Source organism: Melozone crissalis, unplaced genomic scaffold (genome assembly GCF_028551555.1).
Source record: "Melozone crissalis strain CALT ecotype California unplaced genomic scaffold, PUWL_Pcris_2 ptg000038l_1, whole genome shotgun sequence".
Lineage (NCBI taxonomy): Eukaryota > Metazoa > Chordata > Aves > Passeriformes > Passerellidae > Melozone > Melozone crissalis.
This window is the reverse complement of record NW_026535816.1, coordinates 8527126-8545256: the sequence shown is the minus strand read 5'-3', so window position 1 is coordinate 8545256 and position 18131 is coordinate 8527126. Positions and strand designations below refer to the sequence as shown.

The window sequence follows — 18131 nt, the reverse complement described above, 5'->3', positions numbered from 1 at the left end:
GACCTGTTCAAGAGAAGTTTCCACAAACAGCAAGTGTGGCAGAAAAGGAGAGGGACTGCAGCAAGAAGTTGTGAGCCTGCAGATCAAGTGCAGGCAGAGAAACTGTGGAGACAACAGGCCTCTGAAAGAGAGAGGTTCCTGTAAATGTGTACCACATACTCCAAAAATGCTACCATTTAAAGGTGCAGTTAATAAAACATTACTGGTTTAATCACTCACCACTGGAACCTTCCCCTCATCTCCAAGAAGACAAAGACAACCAGGGCTGAGCACTGAGGCAGAAAAAAACTTTTTTGGCAAAAGACAGACAGGACACTCGTGCAGTATCAGATGTGGTTGGAGGACAAGAATTCTCCATTTTAAGAGGCAAGGAAATGCACAGGGGTTGCATAGCAGGCAATTTTTTGAGGTTCAAGAAGAAACGTTCTATTATAGTGTACCTGTCATGATCCATCCTCATGTCCAAGGGCCCATCCCTCTGCAGGGAGAAGCCTCTTTCAGGTGTGTCTAACTGCATGGAAGAACAGCCAGCATCCAGGAGAACTCCGTCCAGAGTGCCTGGCTCAACCCCAGACGAGATTAACAAAGCCTCTGACTGGCTGAACCTTCCCAGGAGAGGCTGAAGCTGGTTCCTGTAAGAAAGGAACAAATGAATAGCCCCAAGTTCAGTTATAACCTTGCCATCTCTCCCCCTTGCATAGCAGGAATTAGATAATAGCACTCAACTTGTCTCAGAAGCAATAGGGCTATTCCCCAAGTAATAGTTAATGTCTTTTCTTATGCCAACATTGAAAACTGGTCCAGAACACCCCTCAGTGGCTACTTCAGCTTTAACTCTTTACTCTCTTCCTGCTTTATCTTAAAGAAATGGAAAGCTGACTAACATTTAATTTTTTCAGTGAGCAGGAACTGAAGAGGACACCTTCAGCAGCAATGTCCTGACTACTGAAGTACCTGCCCTGCCCAGCAGGGCCCTTAGTAAAGCTAGGCCAAGGTGCAGAAAAGATCTAGAGAAGCAGACAAAATGGAACAAGAGGGCACAACCCTGTGGTTAGTATTTACCCAGCAGGAAAACAATTCCAAGCTCCTGCCATGGGACCAAACACGTTTTTAGTGGCATTTGTCATTTTAAAAATAACTGTGAGAATGAGGTGCACTCAATCACAGGCAGGTTAAACCCTCAGTGCATTTTGGATTTAGGCAGCTGATGACTGCAGAGAGTGGTTTTACATGCACTTTTGTGCTTACTGCTCTTTCTTGGATTCAAAGTGGTTGTTTCTTAATGTTCCTATGCTGACAAGGAAAAGAGGAACGGCAAGGGATGAGGGAACACACCTTGGGCACACACACACACGTGTGTCCAACCACACAGAGCTCAGCAGCACTGGGACAATGCTCAGGATGGAACTCCAGGGCTCAGTGATCCTGGTGGGTGTGCTCCAGGATGTGATTCCATCATCTCTCAGGTTTCCATTGCTCTCTTGGGTATCTAACCCCAAACTTCTGGGTTTTGGCTATATATAATGTAAGAATGTCTTTAAGGACGTCTGTAGGAGTGACGGGGGTCATGCACAGTCGGGACAGGCGGAGACGAGAGATCTCTGCAGTCAGGTCGTGGAACTATCGGTTTATTGCAAAAGTCGTGGGTGCAGGGCCCTGCTGGGAGCTGCCAACCACAGCTTGGAGCAGCCCCCAGAGAAGAGACGCTTAAAGTGTAAGAGAGTTAAAGGCAAAGGTTTAAGAGCGGAGAGCATGTAGAAAGGAGGGGGTGAAGAAGTGCAGAGGAGAAGACGAAGAAAAAGTGAGAAAAGAGAGAAGAGAGCACGAAAAGAGAGAAGTGGAAGAGAGCGAACTTCCCATTACAATACAATAAATCATCTTCAGTGTTGAATATTCAGATTCTCATCAACCAATCTACTACAGCATGCATATCCTATAACATTTCCATACAACCTATAAGAATCACTACATTACCATACTATGTTTACGTTTTAAACCCTAAATCTTACTCTTTGGGCCCCATCTGCCAAGCTGCAGGGTCTGCTCTGACCCTTGGACCTGCCTGCTTGCAGAGGGCATTGTTTCATCAAGAGGGGATTACCCTCAGCTGGCCACACCATTGTTTTCCAGTTGTTCAGTAACTAAGGGATCTCAAAACTTGCTTTCATTTCAATCTCACTTATAGTTTCTATATTCTCAAAATCTTTTGCCAGGCAATCATATTTATAAGGCTTTCCTGTTCCATCCTCCCCAACATATAAGGTGGCTTACAATTACACAATTTATTTAATTGGTCTCTCAAAATCTAAATGGGTTTCACAGACTTAGAAAGACTAACTAACAAATTGCTGCATTTTTAAGCAGTACCTGAAAAGCAGAACACATTTCTGAAAGCCACCGCCTCCATGTGGAGAGGAAAAGCTCCATTAAAATGAAGACACTTACGAATCCAACCACATGGAAGAACACTCAGCTAACACAAGGCTCTCCTCATTAGAGCAGGACAAATCCACCCAGCAAACACAGCACAGTACCTGGGAAACAGTGTGAATGGACAGTGTCCACCAGGGATAGCATGATGGAGCACACAATCTGGAATTGGTGTCTGTCCAGCCCATAACTGAACACAGCTACTCAGCATAATAAGAACTGACAGCTCCTGAAAAGCACAAGGATCCACTTCAGACACTTAAAACAATTTAAGCTACCTAGTTAGATAGTTTTGAGATTGTATTTCCTCCCCAACATAATGAGGGGAATTTCCTTAAAAATGCATACTACTTTTTCCAACCAGGCAGTGTTTCTACCTTCCTGACTTGTGCAAATGAATGAACTTCAAAATTCCATATGTGGGAAATGAAAACTAAATGAGACCTGGATAAAACTATAAATTGCCATTGTCCAGTTCCCCAGCAGCCAGTAATCCATGTCAGGGGTTCTGAAGTAGTGCTCTGCCAACCCATCTGAAAAATTACTCTAAACGTTTTTTTTTTATTGCTATAAATTTTCTTACATTTCTTTAAACAAGCCATAAATACGTGGATAGCTAAGATGTTTGTGACAGCTTTTGATTTGTGATCTGCCAAACTTTTGTGATTAGAAAAGGTTAATTAAAAAAAACAAGTAAATTTTGAGTAAGTAGAAATTTTCTCTTTGGTAGAGAGATGCTTCAGCTGAAAAAAAGTCTGGAGCTTGAAAATAAAAAAAAAGATTGAGAAATTATTAGGTTGACATTTGATGTCAGTCTTTCAGCTGTGTGGAATTACAGCTTCTGTATATAAGGTGTTTGCTATGCACTGCCTTGTGTGTACCAATGATAGATACAGGAATCCTGGTGATTATAAATTATAATTAATTATAATATAAAATATTTTAATATAAAATAATATAATATTAATAAATAATTTATAAATTCTCACTAAAACCAGCTGGTTTTTATGAAGTTATAATGAGTGTATTACAAGGTTCAGGCCAACTCTCTGGATTCCTGTTCCTCTGTGGAACAGAAGACACAGAACAGTTTTAAGCATCTTGGCTCTCTCATACCCTTCCATTAATCAAACCAACTGCACAGCAATGAAAGATTTATCATCTTATGAAGGGAAACACAAATATCAACTCTCTTTTTGGTTGGAGAGTTACGATGATAGTGATGAAAAGGCCTAATCTACTAGATTATAAGCATGACACATTTATTTGAAATAAAATATTTTACCAAGAGTTCAGGACATTTGTTAGAAGATACTCTCCCCTAGTCTACCATTCTTTATGCCTATATTCAAATAAAATCTGCCTGTTACACACAGGATTTCTCAAAATATTCTTAATTTCCCCTCAATTTCCTTTCGAATTCAGGTTTTTATTTACGTGATCTGTAAATCCACTTTGCAGAAAAACCTCAAATAAATAATAAATGAATAATAAAGGTTAAAAACCTTTATATCCCTACAGTCACATGCCTTCTGCTCTACCTAGGTGTGCAGAATTCTTGCCACTTTCTTCTTCACCCTTCCAACATTTTCTTTGGTCAAGAGAGGATTTATGTTCTACGACATACTTACCTAGTGTGAAAATCTATTACCCTTTCATGTCTTAATTTATTGCAAAACCAGTGCTCAGTGGAAAAAGCAGGCAAGGTAAACTAGGGAACATCTGTAAACACCAAGAAAAACAGCCAAGCTTATAGTTCTGAGAGGCCTGAGAGGAGAGAGCACATCCAAACATCACAGAGCAAGACTGGATGGGGATTTTCACCACTGCTGACACCTTGGAAAGCTGCTGGGACTACAAAGGGACCCTGTAATCATTTTAGGCAGTCTTAGAAGGTTAAAACCCGACTAAACCAAGTTGCCTTGCTTAAGAGAAAAGATTTAAACTTGGTACTTGAGCAGTATTTTATATATTCAGAAACATAAAAAAACTATGAAGAGCTTTTAGCTCCTCTCTTATAAATGGAGAAACAAGACTCATAGAGCTTAATATTTAACGACTTGAAGATACCACATAGAAAGCTAAGACAATTTCAGAAACCATGGTCTGAGGATGTAAGAAAGCAGAAAATACCTGTCACATTAGCTCTCCTTTGCGGGGTGGGTATGGGGTAACAGCATGGCAATTTTTCAGCAAATTCCCAACTGCTACAGTCAAGCCATCTCTAACTTCTCAAAATATTCAACATGTTCACTCCCCCTTTAGTAACTTTGACATTCTACAAGAAAAATGTATGTAAGATTTCAAAAGAACACTGGGAATATGGACAACCTGGCCTGCTTTAAAAAGAATTAAAAGTTATTCACAGCAACTAAGGTTGTGGGGCCCCAGTAGATTTTGCTGTGCAACAACTTCAGAAGCTTGCAGAATTCTTGGGAAATAACACAGTTGGAAAATAATACAGAACCTTCAGGGTTCAGGTCCTTTGTTCAGGTCGTAGCACAGTATTTTATTATATTGTGACACATAGCATAGTAATTCTGCTAGACAGGGCTTGATCCACACTTCTCAAGCACAGGAAAGAGCAGAATGAGAAAGAGTTCAACATCTCCTAAAGTATTTCAGGCTCTGCAGGTTTCAGTTAATCTCTGGTATTCTGCAATGCTTTATAAAAATATTTATTTCTCATTTTACTCAGTTGAGAGGGATCCACACAGCAAAAAAAAAAAAAAAAAAAAAAAAAGTAAAGCATTAACACAGCTTTGACAAAATAAATGGAATCTTCTCTCTCATCTAATTTCTCTTGATTGCCACAGACATTGACATGACATCAATCATTCAAGGAATTTCACAGAGATGTACAATGATGCTTTGATGGTGCTTCAGCATTTTTTATGTATACATATTAACACTTGCTCCTGATGTTTCACTATAACACCACTTAAAAATTCAATGTATAAACACAGGCCCATCCCTTGTGAGCAGTGAAAACTACATTTCACCCAACCAGAACAAATGGTTTCTCCAGGAGAAGAGAAAACCAAGTTTTCCAGCCAGCTCTTGGCACTGCACACCAAACAGGGAGACCAGTGTGGTGCCTGGACGCAGTGCCTGCACTGGGATTGCCATCAGGGTGTGATGGTGCTCACAGGGGCTCTGGGATGAGGGAAGGGGTGGAGATCTGACTCCGTGTTTCAGAAGGCATAACTATACTAAAAGAATAGAAGAAAAGGTTCTCATCAGAAGGCTAGCTAAGAATAGAAAGGAATGATAACAAAGGCTTGTGGCTCGGACAGAGAGCTCGAGCCAGCTGACTGTGATTGGCCATTAATTAGAAACAACTCTATGAGACCAATCACAGATGCACCGGTTGCATTCCACAGCAGCAGATAATCATTGTTTATCATTAATCATTAATCAAATTTTGTTCCTGAGGGCTCTCAGCTTCTCAGGAGGAAAAATCCTAAGGAAAGGATTTTTCATAAAAAGATGTCTGTGACAATCAGGGGGTCCAGCAGCCCCAGCTGTGGTGAGGACACTGGCACAGACCTGGTGTGACACTGCCTCCTCACCTGGCTGAGGTCACCCACAGCTGTCACTCTGTTGTCCTTTTCACTCCTGGCTGCACTGCCCCAGGCACACCCAGAGGCAAACTGTGAAGCATTCCAGCCATAAATCCCAGCAAGTTCCAGCGCTCCTGCCTGGGAACTGTGGTGTGTTACTGCACCTCAGTGCAACATCCCTCTCAAAAAGCATACCTGAAAATTGCACAAATCTTTACATTGCCTTTACCAAATAGAAAATCGGCACGGTTTTCATGCCTGCCAAGTGTATTGGTTTGCATGGCCTGGTTTGGGCAGAGGGGGGCACAGAGGTGGCTCCTGTGAGGAGCTGCTGGAAGCCTCCCCCATGCCATGAAGAGCTAGTCCCTGCTGTGGGACAGATGCTGGGACAGGGACAGATGCTGGGAATGCCTCTGGGATAACAAAGTGAAGAAAAAATCAGAGCAAAGCTGGGGGCCAGTTGTAGTTCCAGCCAGAGAAGAGGAGGAGAAAGTGAGAACACGAGAGGGAAAGAACCTGGAGACACCAAGGGCAGTGGGGAAGGAGGGACAGGAGGTGCTCCAGGGGCAGAGCTGGGATTCCAACACAGACCCTGGGGATGATCAGGGTGAAGCAGCTGAGCCCCTGCAGCCCCTGGGGACCCACGGATCCACTCACAGCCCCTGGGGATGCAGAGACCCAGAGGGGGATGCAGGGATCCACTCACAGCCCGTGGAGATCCAGAGGGGATGCAGAGATCCAGGGGGGAGGCAGAGATCCAGGGGGATAATGCACACATCCACCCCCAGCCCAGGGTGGAGGTGCCCAGATAATTTCTCCTGGTTCTTATCTCAATCCATGAACCCTTTGTTAAATTTTCTCTCCTCTGTCAAGCTGCAGAGAGGTGTGAGTGGCTTTTGTGGGTGGCTGGCATCTGGCCAGGGTGAAGCCACAGCAGCAAGAAAAAAAGGGAAACCAAAAAATTGTGGCATCTATCACCTTATAAACCAGCTGTGTCTTTGCATTTCTAATTTTATATAAAAATAAATTACAGATCTATGGAAAGCCCAGTAGCTACTTGAGAGCTAACAACTAGGTCTAGCCTGTGTTTTGTGCAACAAAATTACAAACTGAAATCCCAGCCACTGATCAACAAAGGCCTGAGAACTGGAAGAAGCATACATAAAAACCAATTTCTATAGAACCAAGTAAAGATTTTCAAATTTGAGAGCTACAATGACAACTGTACTCTGTCTGAGAATCCCTGAAATGCTATTTCAAGTATTTTTAAACTGGTAAACTTTTACTCACCACGTATTCCCACTTAAGAGCAGAGAGCATTTAAAAGGCATGCATACATTTGAAAAGTCAGCTACTTCTCTCTCCATATAACCTGAAGACATCACACCAAAAAAAATCCCAACAAAAAACAATCCCCCCTTTTTGTATGGACTTGTAGAGCACTGAGCACCTTACACTGTCAGAAATGCTATCCCAGTAGTGCCTTTCTGTGCCTCCTCTTGCCAGCTGCGTGTATTTCTTACACCAACCTCATGGACCTGGTTATTTCCTGCTTCAGTGGTTCTCCTCCAGCTCCCTGGAAAATTTCCCCTTCTCCATTCTCTGCCACTTTCTGCAAAGTGATGCAATCCTTCGCTCCTCCTTTGCCATTAGCACCAAATGAGCCCAAAACTTAATTTAGAGGTTTAATGTCAGAAGTTTGTAACAAACTCTCAAGCACATCTGCTCCAAACAGACTGCTCACTGTTTAAATGCTCATTTTTATTTCTATATGAAGTCTGGGTTCTACTGTTCTGTCCACTAACACAATTTCAGCAAAAAAACTGCTGGAGAAGACACTGTTCCAACTAAAGGAAAAGATGTAATTTGCAAACCAAGAGCACAAACATCAAAGATTGTTTCCATTGAGTATAAATCCAAAATCTGGCCATATTAGACATCTTCCACAGCAGGTATACTCAATCTCATTAAAATAAGGATGAAAATTTAAGTTCATAATGGACAATGTGTCCTGCTAAATTACAGATTAAGAAGGCAATTCTTTTCCTTTTTCTGGGAAAACCAAAGACTAACAGAAAAAGACAATGGAGGCAAATTTCAAAATTACACGTCCCACCAAAATTTGAAAAAAAAAGGTTTTTTTTAGTTTCCTAAGTAACAGAAAGTTTTACTGCATAATAAGAGCAAACTTTATGCAATTGCATCTAGCCATTAAAGCCTTTGCTATAAAAGATATATCATCATTATGAGTGACACCTTTACTACAGAATATTTGTGGCACACATAATATGCTGCCATCATTGAGATGTGCAAAGAAAACCAAGCTGTCAGAATGATCTGCCTGTCACTCATAGGACACAACAGTTTAGAAAAGTCCTGGTTTCTCTGGTTTCCATTGGGATCTCAGGTTGGCAGTGGCCACAAGCTGGAACAGCTGAGTTATCATCATCATCATCACCTCAGGACTCCCAAACACTCAGTGAGCCCCCCTCAGTTTATTGCCAATTTTAACCACCCCAGCACAAACCAGATTAATCTGCCTGTTCTTTCACCTCTCCTTATAAACTACTACCACCACTTCAATTACTGCAAGAAGTTTTGTTGGACCTTTCTGCTGACAGTTTGCAGAAACACTTTTAAAAGGCGAATATCCAACTCACCGCTCAAGTTCTAAGATTATTTTTTCACTGTAAGAAAACACTGCAAAGCAAGTTTTCTTACAGCTAATCAATCTTAATAATGATATTCTTTTTCTACTGGCATCTTAAAAGACAGTTGGATAAAAACTGCCTCTCCAGCCCACAACAACCCACACATAAACTCACAATTTCACTAGAGACACAATGGTACTTCATTGAACTTAAAGCAATGCGGCTACTGGCCATGGGAGGAAGGAAGGAAGGAAGGGAAGGAAAGGAAAGGGAAGGAAAGGGAAGGAAAGGGAAGGAAAGGGAAGGAAAGGGAGGAAGGGAGGGAGGGAGGAAAGTTCTGCTTAAATCAGTTACAGTAGAAAACAGAAAGAAATTCTGGATGTACACCAGCAGGTTGAAAGGTACAAATTACCACCAGGAACATAAAAGCTGTGCATGAACACATTTCAGTCCATGAATATAAGAGCACTAAAATCTGTAGCAACAAGCATTGCAGACAGAAGTTTTTCCAACATGCAGGAAAGAGGCAGATCTCTTTTTTCCAGGTTAACACACAGTCTCAGAGGAATCTGAGAAAATTGTATTGAGTGTTACAGACTGGAGAAAAGGCACAAACTCAGATTTATCACTCAATCAGCTTTACTGATCAATTACTGAATAATTGAGATCAGGTATGTACAATGACCAAAATACCATATGTTGCAGTCTAAAAAGACAAGAACTTGCCTCAGTTTCGTGTCATTTGTTGAATGAACAAAAAAAAAAGGGGTATTTCTCTAGTACCTGCTGTCCCCCACTGCAACATTTCAGTTTCTGAATACGTTTCTGTCTTACTTAAATCAGTAATTTGTCACCGTGATATTTTCTGGAAAATCCCTTCGCCAGGATTTCTTCTCCTGGGAAGCTGGGAAGCTTCAGCTTCTCCATGTTTTGCCGCTTTGGAATGTGGTTTGGAGAATTGTTTACCCAGCATGTGAACTGTTTTAATTTAATGACCAATCCCAGTCCAGCTGTGTCGGACTCTCTGAGTCTTTCACGGGTTTTTATTATCATTCTTTTCTAGCCTTCTGATGTCTCCTTTCTCTTTCTTTAGTATAGTTTTAGTATATAATTTCTTTTAATATAATATGATAAAATAATAAATCAGCCTTCTGAGGACATGGAGTCAAATTCTCATCTCTCACTCGTCCCATAGACCTCACACCACCGTAAGTAATTAACTATTCTTTCTTTGACAAACCATTTCCTTGTTTGAAACAGCACTTAAACCTCAGAACCCTGAGGATAAATACATCCAGCATCAAGAATTCATTTATTACAGATGAAATAAGTAACTTTTTATTCCTTCCTGCTCTTCTTTTCTAAGCTGAGCCATAGAAGAACATCTCTACAATTGGAATTGACTCTCACCTCAAGCACAAAACTTTCTGCCTGTCCCTTGGACAGCATCCCATTCTCCTGATTGTGGGGAGGAGAAATCACAGAGGCAAAACACAAGAGAAATGCAAATTAGGAAATGGGGCATCACTCAGCCACAACTGCAGTTTGCTTTCCTGTGCCTTGGCTCACACCAAGTCTTTGCTTTGTCCAGACAAAGCAACATGAGCTCTGCATAAAATTACAAATTCTATCACATCATGGTGTTAAAAGACAGGCCAGCAGGCAGTATTTTGTTCTCTATTCCTTTCCCAGTGGCTTTTAGCATGCTCCACTACCCAGCAGTGAACACCACCAGCCATTACGGTTCCCAGGACAGCCCAGTGTCTCACCTGCCTCTGGTCAGCTCACAGCCCACACGAGTGAACCTGACATGTTTGGCCACACCTCTTAACCCTAAGTCTTTCCACCTGCTGCCTTGTGGGGTTCTGCAGTTCTCCAGAAAAAAAAAGCTTCATTTTTCCTTTATTAGGTAACATAGCCTAAAATCAACAACGAAAAGTCAACGAAAAGATCAACGAAAAGATCAACGAAAAGATCAACCAAAAGATCAACCAAAAGATCAACCAAAAACCATGCCACACACCAATATACTGGCTTATTTTGATAATTGATGAATAACTAAGTTACATGCTGCACCCACATATCCTTGGGGCACTGCACTGGTGAGATCATCTGAAATGAGATCAGAGTGACCCCTACAACCAGGCAGAAACTCCACACCAGAAGATTGCTTTGCTTCCACTACTCACTCTCTACACAACTTTACCTTGTTAAATTGCCCTTGCTACTTCTGTATTTACCAACTCTGAAAATTGCTCCAAAGTATGAAACATTTGAAAATCAAAATTAAATCTATATTTGTTTCTCAGAACATTGCAATCCAATCTTGGGAAGAAAGTAACGTGCTTAATCCTACTAAAGATTATAACATGTATAATAATGTAATCATACTGAAGATTATAACATGTATAATAATGTAATTCTACTAAAAATTATAATATGCATAATAATATAACATTACTAAAGGTCATAACATGTATAATAATATAATCCTGCTAAAGATTATAACATGTATAATAGTATAATCCTGCTAAAGATTATAACATGTATAATAATATAATCCTACTCAAGATTATAACATGTATAATAATAAAATCCTACTAAAGATTATAACATGTATAATATAATCCTGTTAAAGATTATAACATATATAACAATATAATCCCACTAAAGATTATAACACGTACCTGCATAGTGAAAAGATGTGTGTAAAATATTGTAAAGTATTTTTTTACAAGTAAAAAAAAAAACTTGTTCATCAAATGAAAACCTCCACAAAGTCATGATTTCCAAATCCTGCATATGCAAACTTAGGTATATCCCTCAAGAAAACCTCAGTTAGAACAGTAAGCATTAAATTCTGGAAATTAAATTTTGGAAAACTACCGAGGGTACACAAAAGATTATTATTATACATTACCAACTCTAAGAATGCTTTTGATTGAAAATGTTGTCTTAAAACACAAGTTGGCAGCTATCCACTTCCCCAGTGACCACGACCCTTTTTTCTAGCTTAAAAATGTCAATTTCAGAAAGGAATCCTAACAATAAAACCAGTTTGTTCAGGAGCATCTTGGACACACCAGTTAGCATCCACGTAGAATTGTACATTCTATATTAAAGTCTCATTCTGTTACATCATTTATTAAGTGCCTTGTTATAAGAGCTGGGAAATTTAAATGCATCCCACCAGTGACAATCTATCCTGACATTCAGTGTTCCTTGCACTGACATTTTTACTTCATACAAGTCATGAAATGCTGCATTCAAATGAACTTCCCTCCTATAAAACGAACATCCAGAAATTGTGCACATTATCTTTTAAGTCAATATCAGAAATAATAATTATTTTTTTACTGAAATACCCTAGTCTCAACAATGTTATTTTTTCTGCACAGAGACTACATGCAGTCTAATTACTTGCCACTGCAGATTACAACATAAAGTCTGAAGCTGTAAGTGTTTGGAGAAGTAAGAGAACTTTCAATTGAATAATATTTGCTCCTGAAAGTACACATACAATTTTAAATTACTGCTCTGATTGTCTCTAATGGGAAAATATATTCAATTGAGATGCACTGAGAAAAAAAAAGAACAAAAAAGCACCCCATTTGTGAAATAAGACAACATTCTGAGGGAAAAAAGGAAAAAAAAAAAAGCTCTACCAAATATGCAAGGTATGGAAACAGACACATAATAACCAACACAATCACATAATCAACAGTTAAAAAGATACCATAAAGACACCTTATAGAGGTAGTAATATGAAAGTATAGAAGTATAGTATAGTACAGTATAGTATAAAGTAGTAATATCGAAGTATAAAAGTGTGGCAGACCATGAGAACAGAAGGTGTTGCATAACCCCACCTAAAGTATCATGAGATATAATTCTTACAACTCCATAAACAAGAAAAAAAAAATATTTGCAGCAAGTTTCTAGCCTAGAAGGGGAAGTGTCAGCCCAGCTAAATTTGTTGCACGTGCCCCAGTAAAGGAGGGCAAAGTTCCTAAAAGATCACAAAGGATAAATGTGATGAGCTCAAAGCGCCATGCGTGAAAATATGTACTAAATATGTTAAGAAAACCTCTGAAAAACTGAAAAAAACCCCTTGCCTGAGCTGAAAGTTCATCACCTGGACATCAGCATGAAAAAAAGGAGCAGCAAGTTTCATTTGGCCATATGAACAGTAAACAGCTGTGAAAAGGGAAACAAAACCCTACAATATGCAAGCCAGAAGTCTCAATTGGAATAGAGAAGTATTTAAAATAGAATAGCAGGACTTATCCAGAGTTTGGTATGACATTACAGGAGCCTTGTCTAAAACAGAGGAGCTCAGAGTGGAACTGGCACAGAGGAGCTGAAACAGGATGAGCAGAAGTGAGAGGTTATGAAAAGATTAAAAAACCTCAGACTTGTTTTGCATACAAAAAAGGAGGGCAAGAATAGATGTCAATATTCTACAGCAAGTATTTTAAAATGCCAAGGAGAGAAAAGAGCTAAGAGATATTAATAAAATATTGCTTAATTTTCTTCAATTAAAATTAAATTAGGTAACTGCTTTAACTGGAAATTTATTTATAATGAAAAATTAGACTCTGGAATAGCTGGAGCATGGCATATAGAACTCCTAATTACTTTTAAGATAGAGCACAGGGGAGGAGATTAAATTATGCAGTGGTTTATAACACCATACAATTGGATTCAGTGCTGCAGAAGTCTCTTACAGCATGTTTATATTTGAGCAGCTATTGTAATTCTCCTCTGAAAAGTTCACCCTGAAAATGTTTATGTAAACTTATCGTGACATATACACATTACACATTTTACATGTGTATAAACATTCTCCAACCAAGAATAACTTACCCCTTAGGTATAAATGGTTCCTTTTATTTTTAGAAGCCCCTTAACTGAATGCATAAATACAACATTGGCACTGAAAAGGCTTCTTTCTCTCAATTTTATCCAAAATAGTTACTGGGGAACTTTTAACCAAACATAACCTTGATATTGACTGGCAACTGCTATTTTCTGATAGAAAACTCAAAAAATACATTGCTCTCAGATGCAACTTCTCCTAGCATATTTTTCATGCCTTAATTCAAAAGATGAGAAAGGAACTTCCAAATGGAACTTCCAAACCTGCCACAAAAGGATAATTAGGACCCCAAGATCAACCACTTTTGATTGTTATTGAAGGAAGAGTTCAACAGTTCAGAAGTTGAGTGTCTGCTTTTCCATAGGGTGCAATAAAATACTCTAAAGGCATTAACTTAATGTGATATAGAAGGAGATAAAAAAGAAATTCCCAAACAAAATCCCAAGTTACTTTAGGGCTATTTTTAAGTATAATTCTACCCAAATTGAATAAAAAAGAACAGGCACCTCTACGAACATTTTAACCCTCTGCTCCATGGCTTGGGACTTTACAGGCTGTATTTATTTCTCCATGCTCATCAGCAGGTTCCCATCTGTTTTGTAAAGCAGCTGATTGCTCAATTAGACAACTACTTTCTAATATGTCCCTACAGGTTAAGATCTCATAAGTAAAATAATTACAGGCAATTTTCACATCAAGATGAACGCTCTTCCAGGTGCTAAAAAACTCAACGTGATCTTGACAGCCTTCAGAAAACATCTACAGTCCACTCCAGCATTTATTTAAACTCAAGTTTTTCAAAACTGGAATTAGGCAAGAATCCATTTGATCCACAAATGCTCAGACTGTTGCAGAGAATTTTTTCTCTATGCGCCATCTTTTTACCTAGGAATCACAGACCTAGGAAACAATTTGCCAAAGAGGCCTCCAGAGATGTTCCAGCCCAAAGCTCAGTGCAGACCTAACTCAGGTGGGCTCCCCAAGGCCAGGTCCAGCCGGACACCTCCAAAGCTATTCCACAGGAAACCTCTCCCAGTTCTACAGCCCTTCTGGCCCTCTCCTTCCCTGATACCTGTAATTGGAATTTCCTGCCTTTTAACTCGTGTCTCAGAACCCCCACCAGACTCCAGCTCTGGGGCAGCCCTTCAGGCAGGTGAAAAACTCCAGAGCAAATTGTTCACAAAGCTGGCAAAGGGGTTTCAGTTGTTTAAGTCTTCAAAAACCACTACGGATCGCTGATCCTGGTTTTAGGTTTTTTTCCCTAGAATTACGAAGACAAACTTGAGATTAGGATGTAGTAACTGTGTATTTAATCAAAATTATCAAAATCAATTAATACACTACATTAATCAAATTAATTTAATAAAAAACACAAATTAATAAGAAATTAATCAAATCAACTTAATAAAATTAAATTAATAAAAAATATTATAAATGAGCAGTTCGACATTCCCCTGGAAAATTCATTCTTAGCTGTGTTTTGTCACATAGAAAGCTAAACAGTTACTCTTGAATCATTTACATATTTACTACAAGCAGACTCATTTTCCATATCAGGCTACTAATTTATGACTTAAGAGTTTTTGATGTTGGGTTCTTGGCAGGACATAAAATAATTGCTTATCATTACCTGATGACATGAAAAATTTAAGAATCAACTCTAAACACAAGCTGGTTTACATCTCAGTATTCCTGCCTGTTCCCAAAATAGATGATTTTTCAGTTCTATTATGGTTTTCTTTGGAAGTACCAGTAAATTGAATTTCATTGCTCTCCATTTGCTACATTACTTTAAAAAAAAAAATTCATTATTGAGCAGAATAACTCCCACTGGAACAAAGTCTCACTTTTGTTACTATACAAACACATTTCTGTTCCTGTTCACAAGCTGAACTACTGAAATCATTATAAATACCAATACCAGCACTTCAAGTGGAAAAAAAAGACCTTTTATTTAGAATAAATGCCTCTTTGCCAATGCAAAACCATGGGTAATCCATTAAATCCTTCAGAGTACTGCAGATGGCTCCACTGCTGTTCCCACTGTGTGCTCTGGTAACATTTCAAATCACCCATGGGAAATGCTAAGGAAACATTGACTATTTCATTTTGGCAGTGTTATAATGCCTTACCTGGAGTATCTCTTCCCTAAGCTGGCATACCATAAGAGTAAGTATAACTCCACTTGAGAAGCTCCTTTAAAAGAACTTTAAAAGATCCCACCTTTCCAACAACAAAATATCAAATGAAACCAAGCAGAATTGCACAGAAGCATCCACTGGAAGTGGTCAATGCCAGGACAAACCAACCTTCTGCAAAGCATTGCCACCAACCTGCTGCAGCAAATTTCATCCCCACACACCACCTGCACCACCACTGACTCTCGTGTCATAGCCACAGTGCGGCTGTGGGATTTGTCACAGAGTGCATGGCTCCATTGGATTTATGAAAGTAATCCTCAAGTGATCCCATCTCGGAATCTCTGCTGCTCAGAGTGGCCCCAAGATGAGTTAGAAAGTCTCTTTTCCCAACCCGGTGGTTGAAGAAAGAGTCAGAGCTCTTCTATTCTCATTCTCAAGGTTGTTTATTGTTTCTTATCTATAAAATTCTTTCTCCTGTCCAGCCAAGGTCTGCTCAGCAGGTCAGACAGAGGCACTCTGCCTGCCTCAAAGGTGGTGTTATCTTTTTATACTAAAAACTACATGTACACTATTTACCATAACTTCCCAAAATCTATTACCTATGTTAGACAGTGAGCTTCTACTCTAAACCAATCTAAAAATGCCAACATCACTATCACAGACACGTTTTATGAAAAATCCTTTCCTTAGGATTTTTTTCTCCTGAGAAGCTGAGAGGCCTCAGGAACAAGATGCAAACAATGAATATCTGTTGCATTCAACAGGTGCATCTGTGATTGGTCTCATGTAGTTGTTTCTAATTAATGACCAATCACAGTCAGCTGGCTCCGACTCTCTGTCTGAGACACAAGCTTTTGTTATCATTCCTTCTTTTTCTATTCTTAGCTAGCCTTCTGATGAAATCCTTTCTTCTATTCTTTTAGTATAATTTTAATATAAGATATATCATAAAATAATAAATCAGCCTTCTGAAACATGGAGTCAGATCCTTGTCTCTTCCCTCTTCCTCAGACCCCTGTGAACACTGTCACACATCACAGCAGAGGATGGAGGTCAACAAGAAGAAGGAGAAAGGCTGGACATGCCCAGATCCCTCCATCTTACCCCCTGAACCCCCATTCTAAAAACCCAAAAAAATCTATTTCTCACCCCGTGCCAAACTATTATTCTACTTATACTTTTGTGGCTTTCAGATCTTCATATGAGGCAGGTAATTTGCTCCATGGGTCATAATCAAAACCACAGGCATCTTGGGCTCTGTGGCAGGGTCTCTGAGCCCCCTGGCAGGGTCCTGGCAATCCAGGACAGCCAGAGGGATGTCCTGAATTCCAACAATCCCAGAGCTATTGTTCTGTCTCAGAAATGAATCCAGAAACCATGGCCCAGAAACCTTCCACTGTGGGTCTGACTGCTCAGCACCTCCTGCATTTCTGCTGACTTCCCTATCACAGCCCATAAAATGAGTGAATTATCTGACACACAGATTATTAACGCCTTGTGGGAGATACTGCCTGCCAAAAGGGCTGTCAGAGAGTGCTGGTGCCACCAGATGTGGGGGACAAAAGGCCTGTTCACCTCTCTGTAGCTGTTTGGCATCGTGCATCTCACAAAGGAGGAGCTGAGCCAAACAGCTCAGGCAAAGGCTTAAATCACGGCAAAACCACACTGGGGTATTCTCAAAACATGCAGATCACTCTAACAAATATTAGACAAATACTCTGTCTAAAACGGAGAAAAGAGTAGAACCACGTTCTGCACAACAAGGGTGTGGCACAGCTTCTTTACAGATGCATCCACCAGGAAAAAATGCTAACACCTTCACAGTATAATTAGCAAAAATCTGATAATCAAAATTAAGTCAGGTAGCCAATGTGTCAGAGAGTAATCAGGTATCACCTCAAGTACTGGGTCAAATTTTACAGCAAGTGCTTTAAAACGAGGAGTCAATAAGCTGAGAGAGATCCAGAGAGCAGCAAAGAAGCAGGCAGAAAACATGAGTCACGTGGAAATGCTGGAAGCTGGGCTTGGTTTTGTTTTTCTTTGTGAATAAGGAGGCTGGAGGGGATGGTTATCTCTGTACCAAGTTACTAAAAAGGCTTCAGCATTCAGCCATTCTGCATGCCAAGCCAGAGCAAGTCAAGGAATGCTTGGCTGAAGTGGCAGAAAAGGAGCTCTGAGCTGGACATTGGGACAATTTCTTCATGTATAAACCACCAGAAATAACCAAGAGATATTGTTTATGCAATTCCTGTTATTATGGAATGCTTCTAGGAAGAGGAAAGGCAAACAGTGTTTAGGAATTCCAGAAGTACATTAGATTTTGTTCTAATTTTTCAATTTATTGACAGTGCTTAAAGCCCTTGTTTCCAACATCCGTTATTTATTTTATTTGAATTTTTTTTTGGGAATCATTCGGGGTTTAAGTTGTTTCATTGCTAAGTTTGATCAGGAAATCTGCAGTTAAATT

At 39.7% G+C, this 18131-nt stretch overlaps 1 protein-coding gene across 1 annotated transcript in view; it reads right to left on the bottom strand.

Annotated features, from left to right (window-relative positions):
- The window catches only part of METTL15 (methyltransferase like 15), an 81271-nt gene that overhangs the window by 11391 nt on the left and 51749 nt on the right, over positions 1-18131 (bottom strand). Inside the window, 1 exon segment of the mRNA XM_054283699.1 lies at positions 441-632. Within this exon segment, the coding sequence (XP_054139674.1) occupies positions 441-632 (192 nt within the window).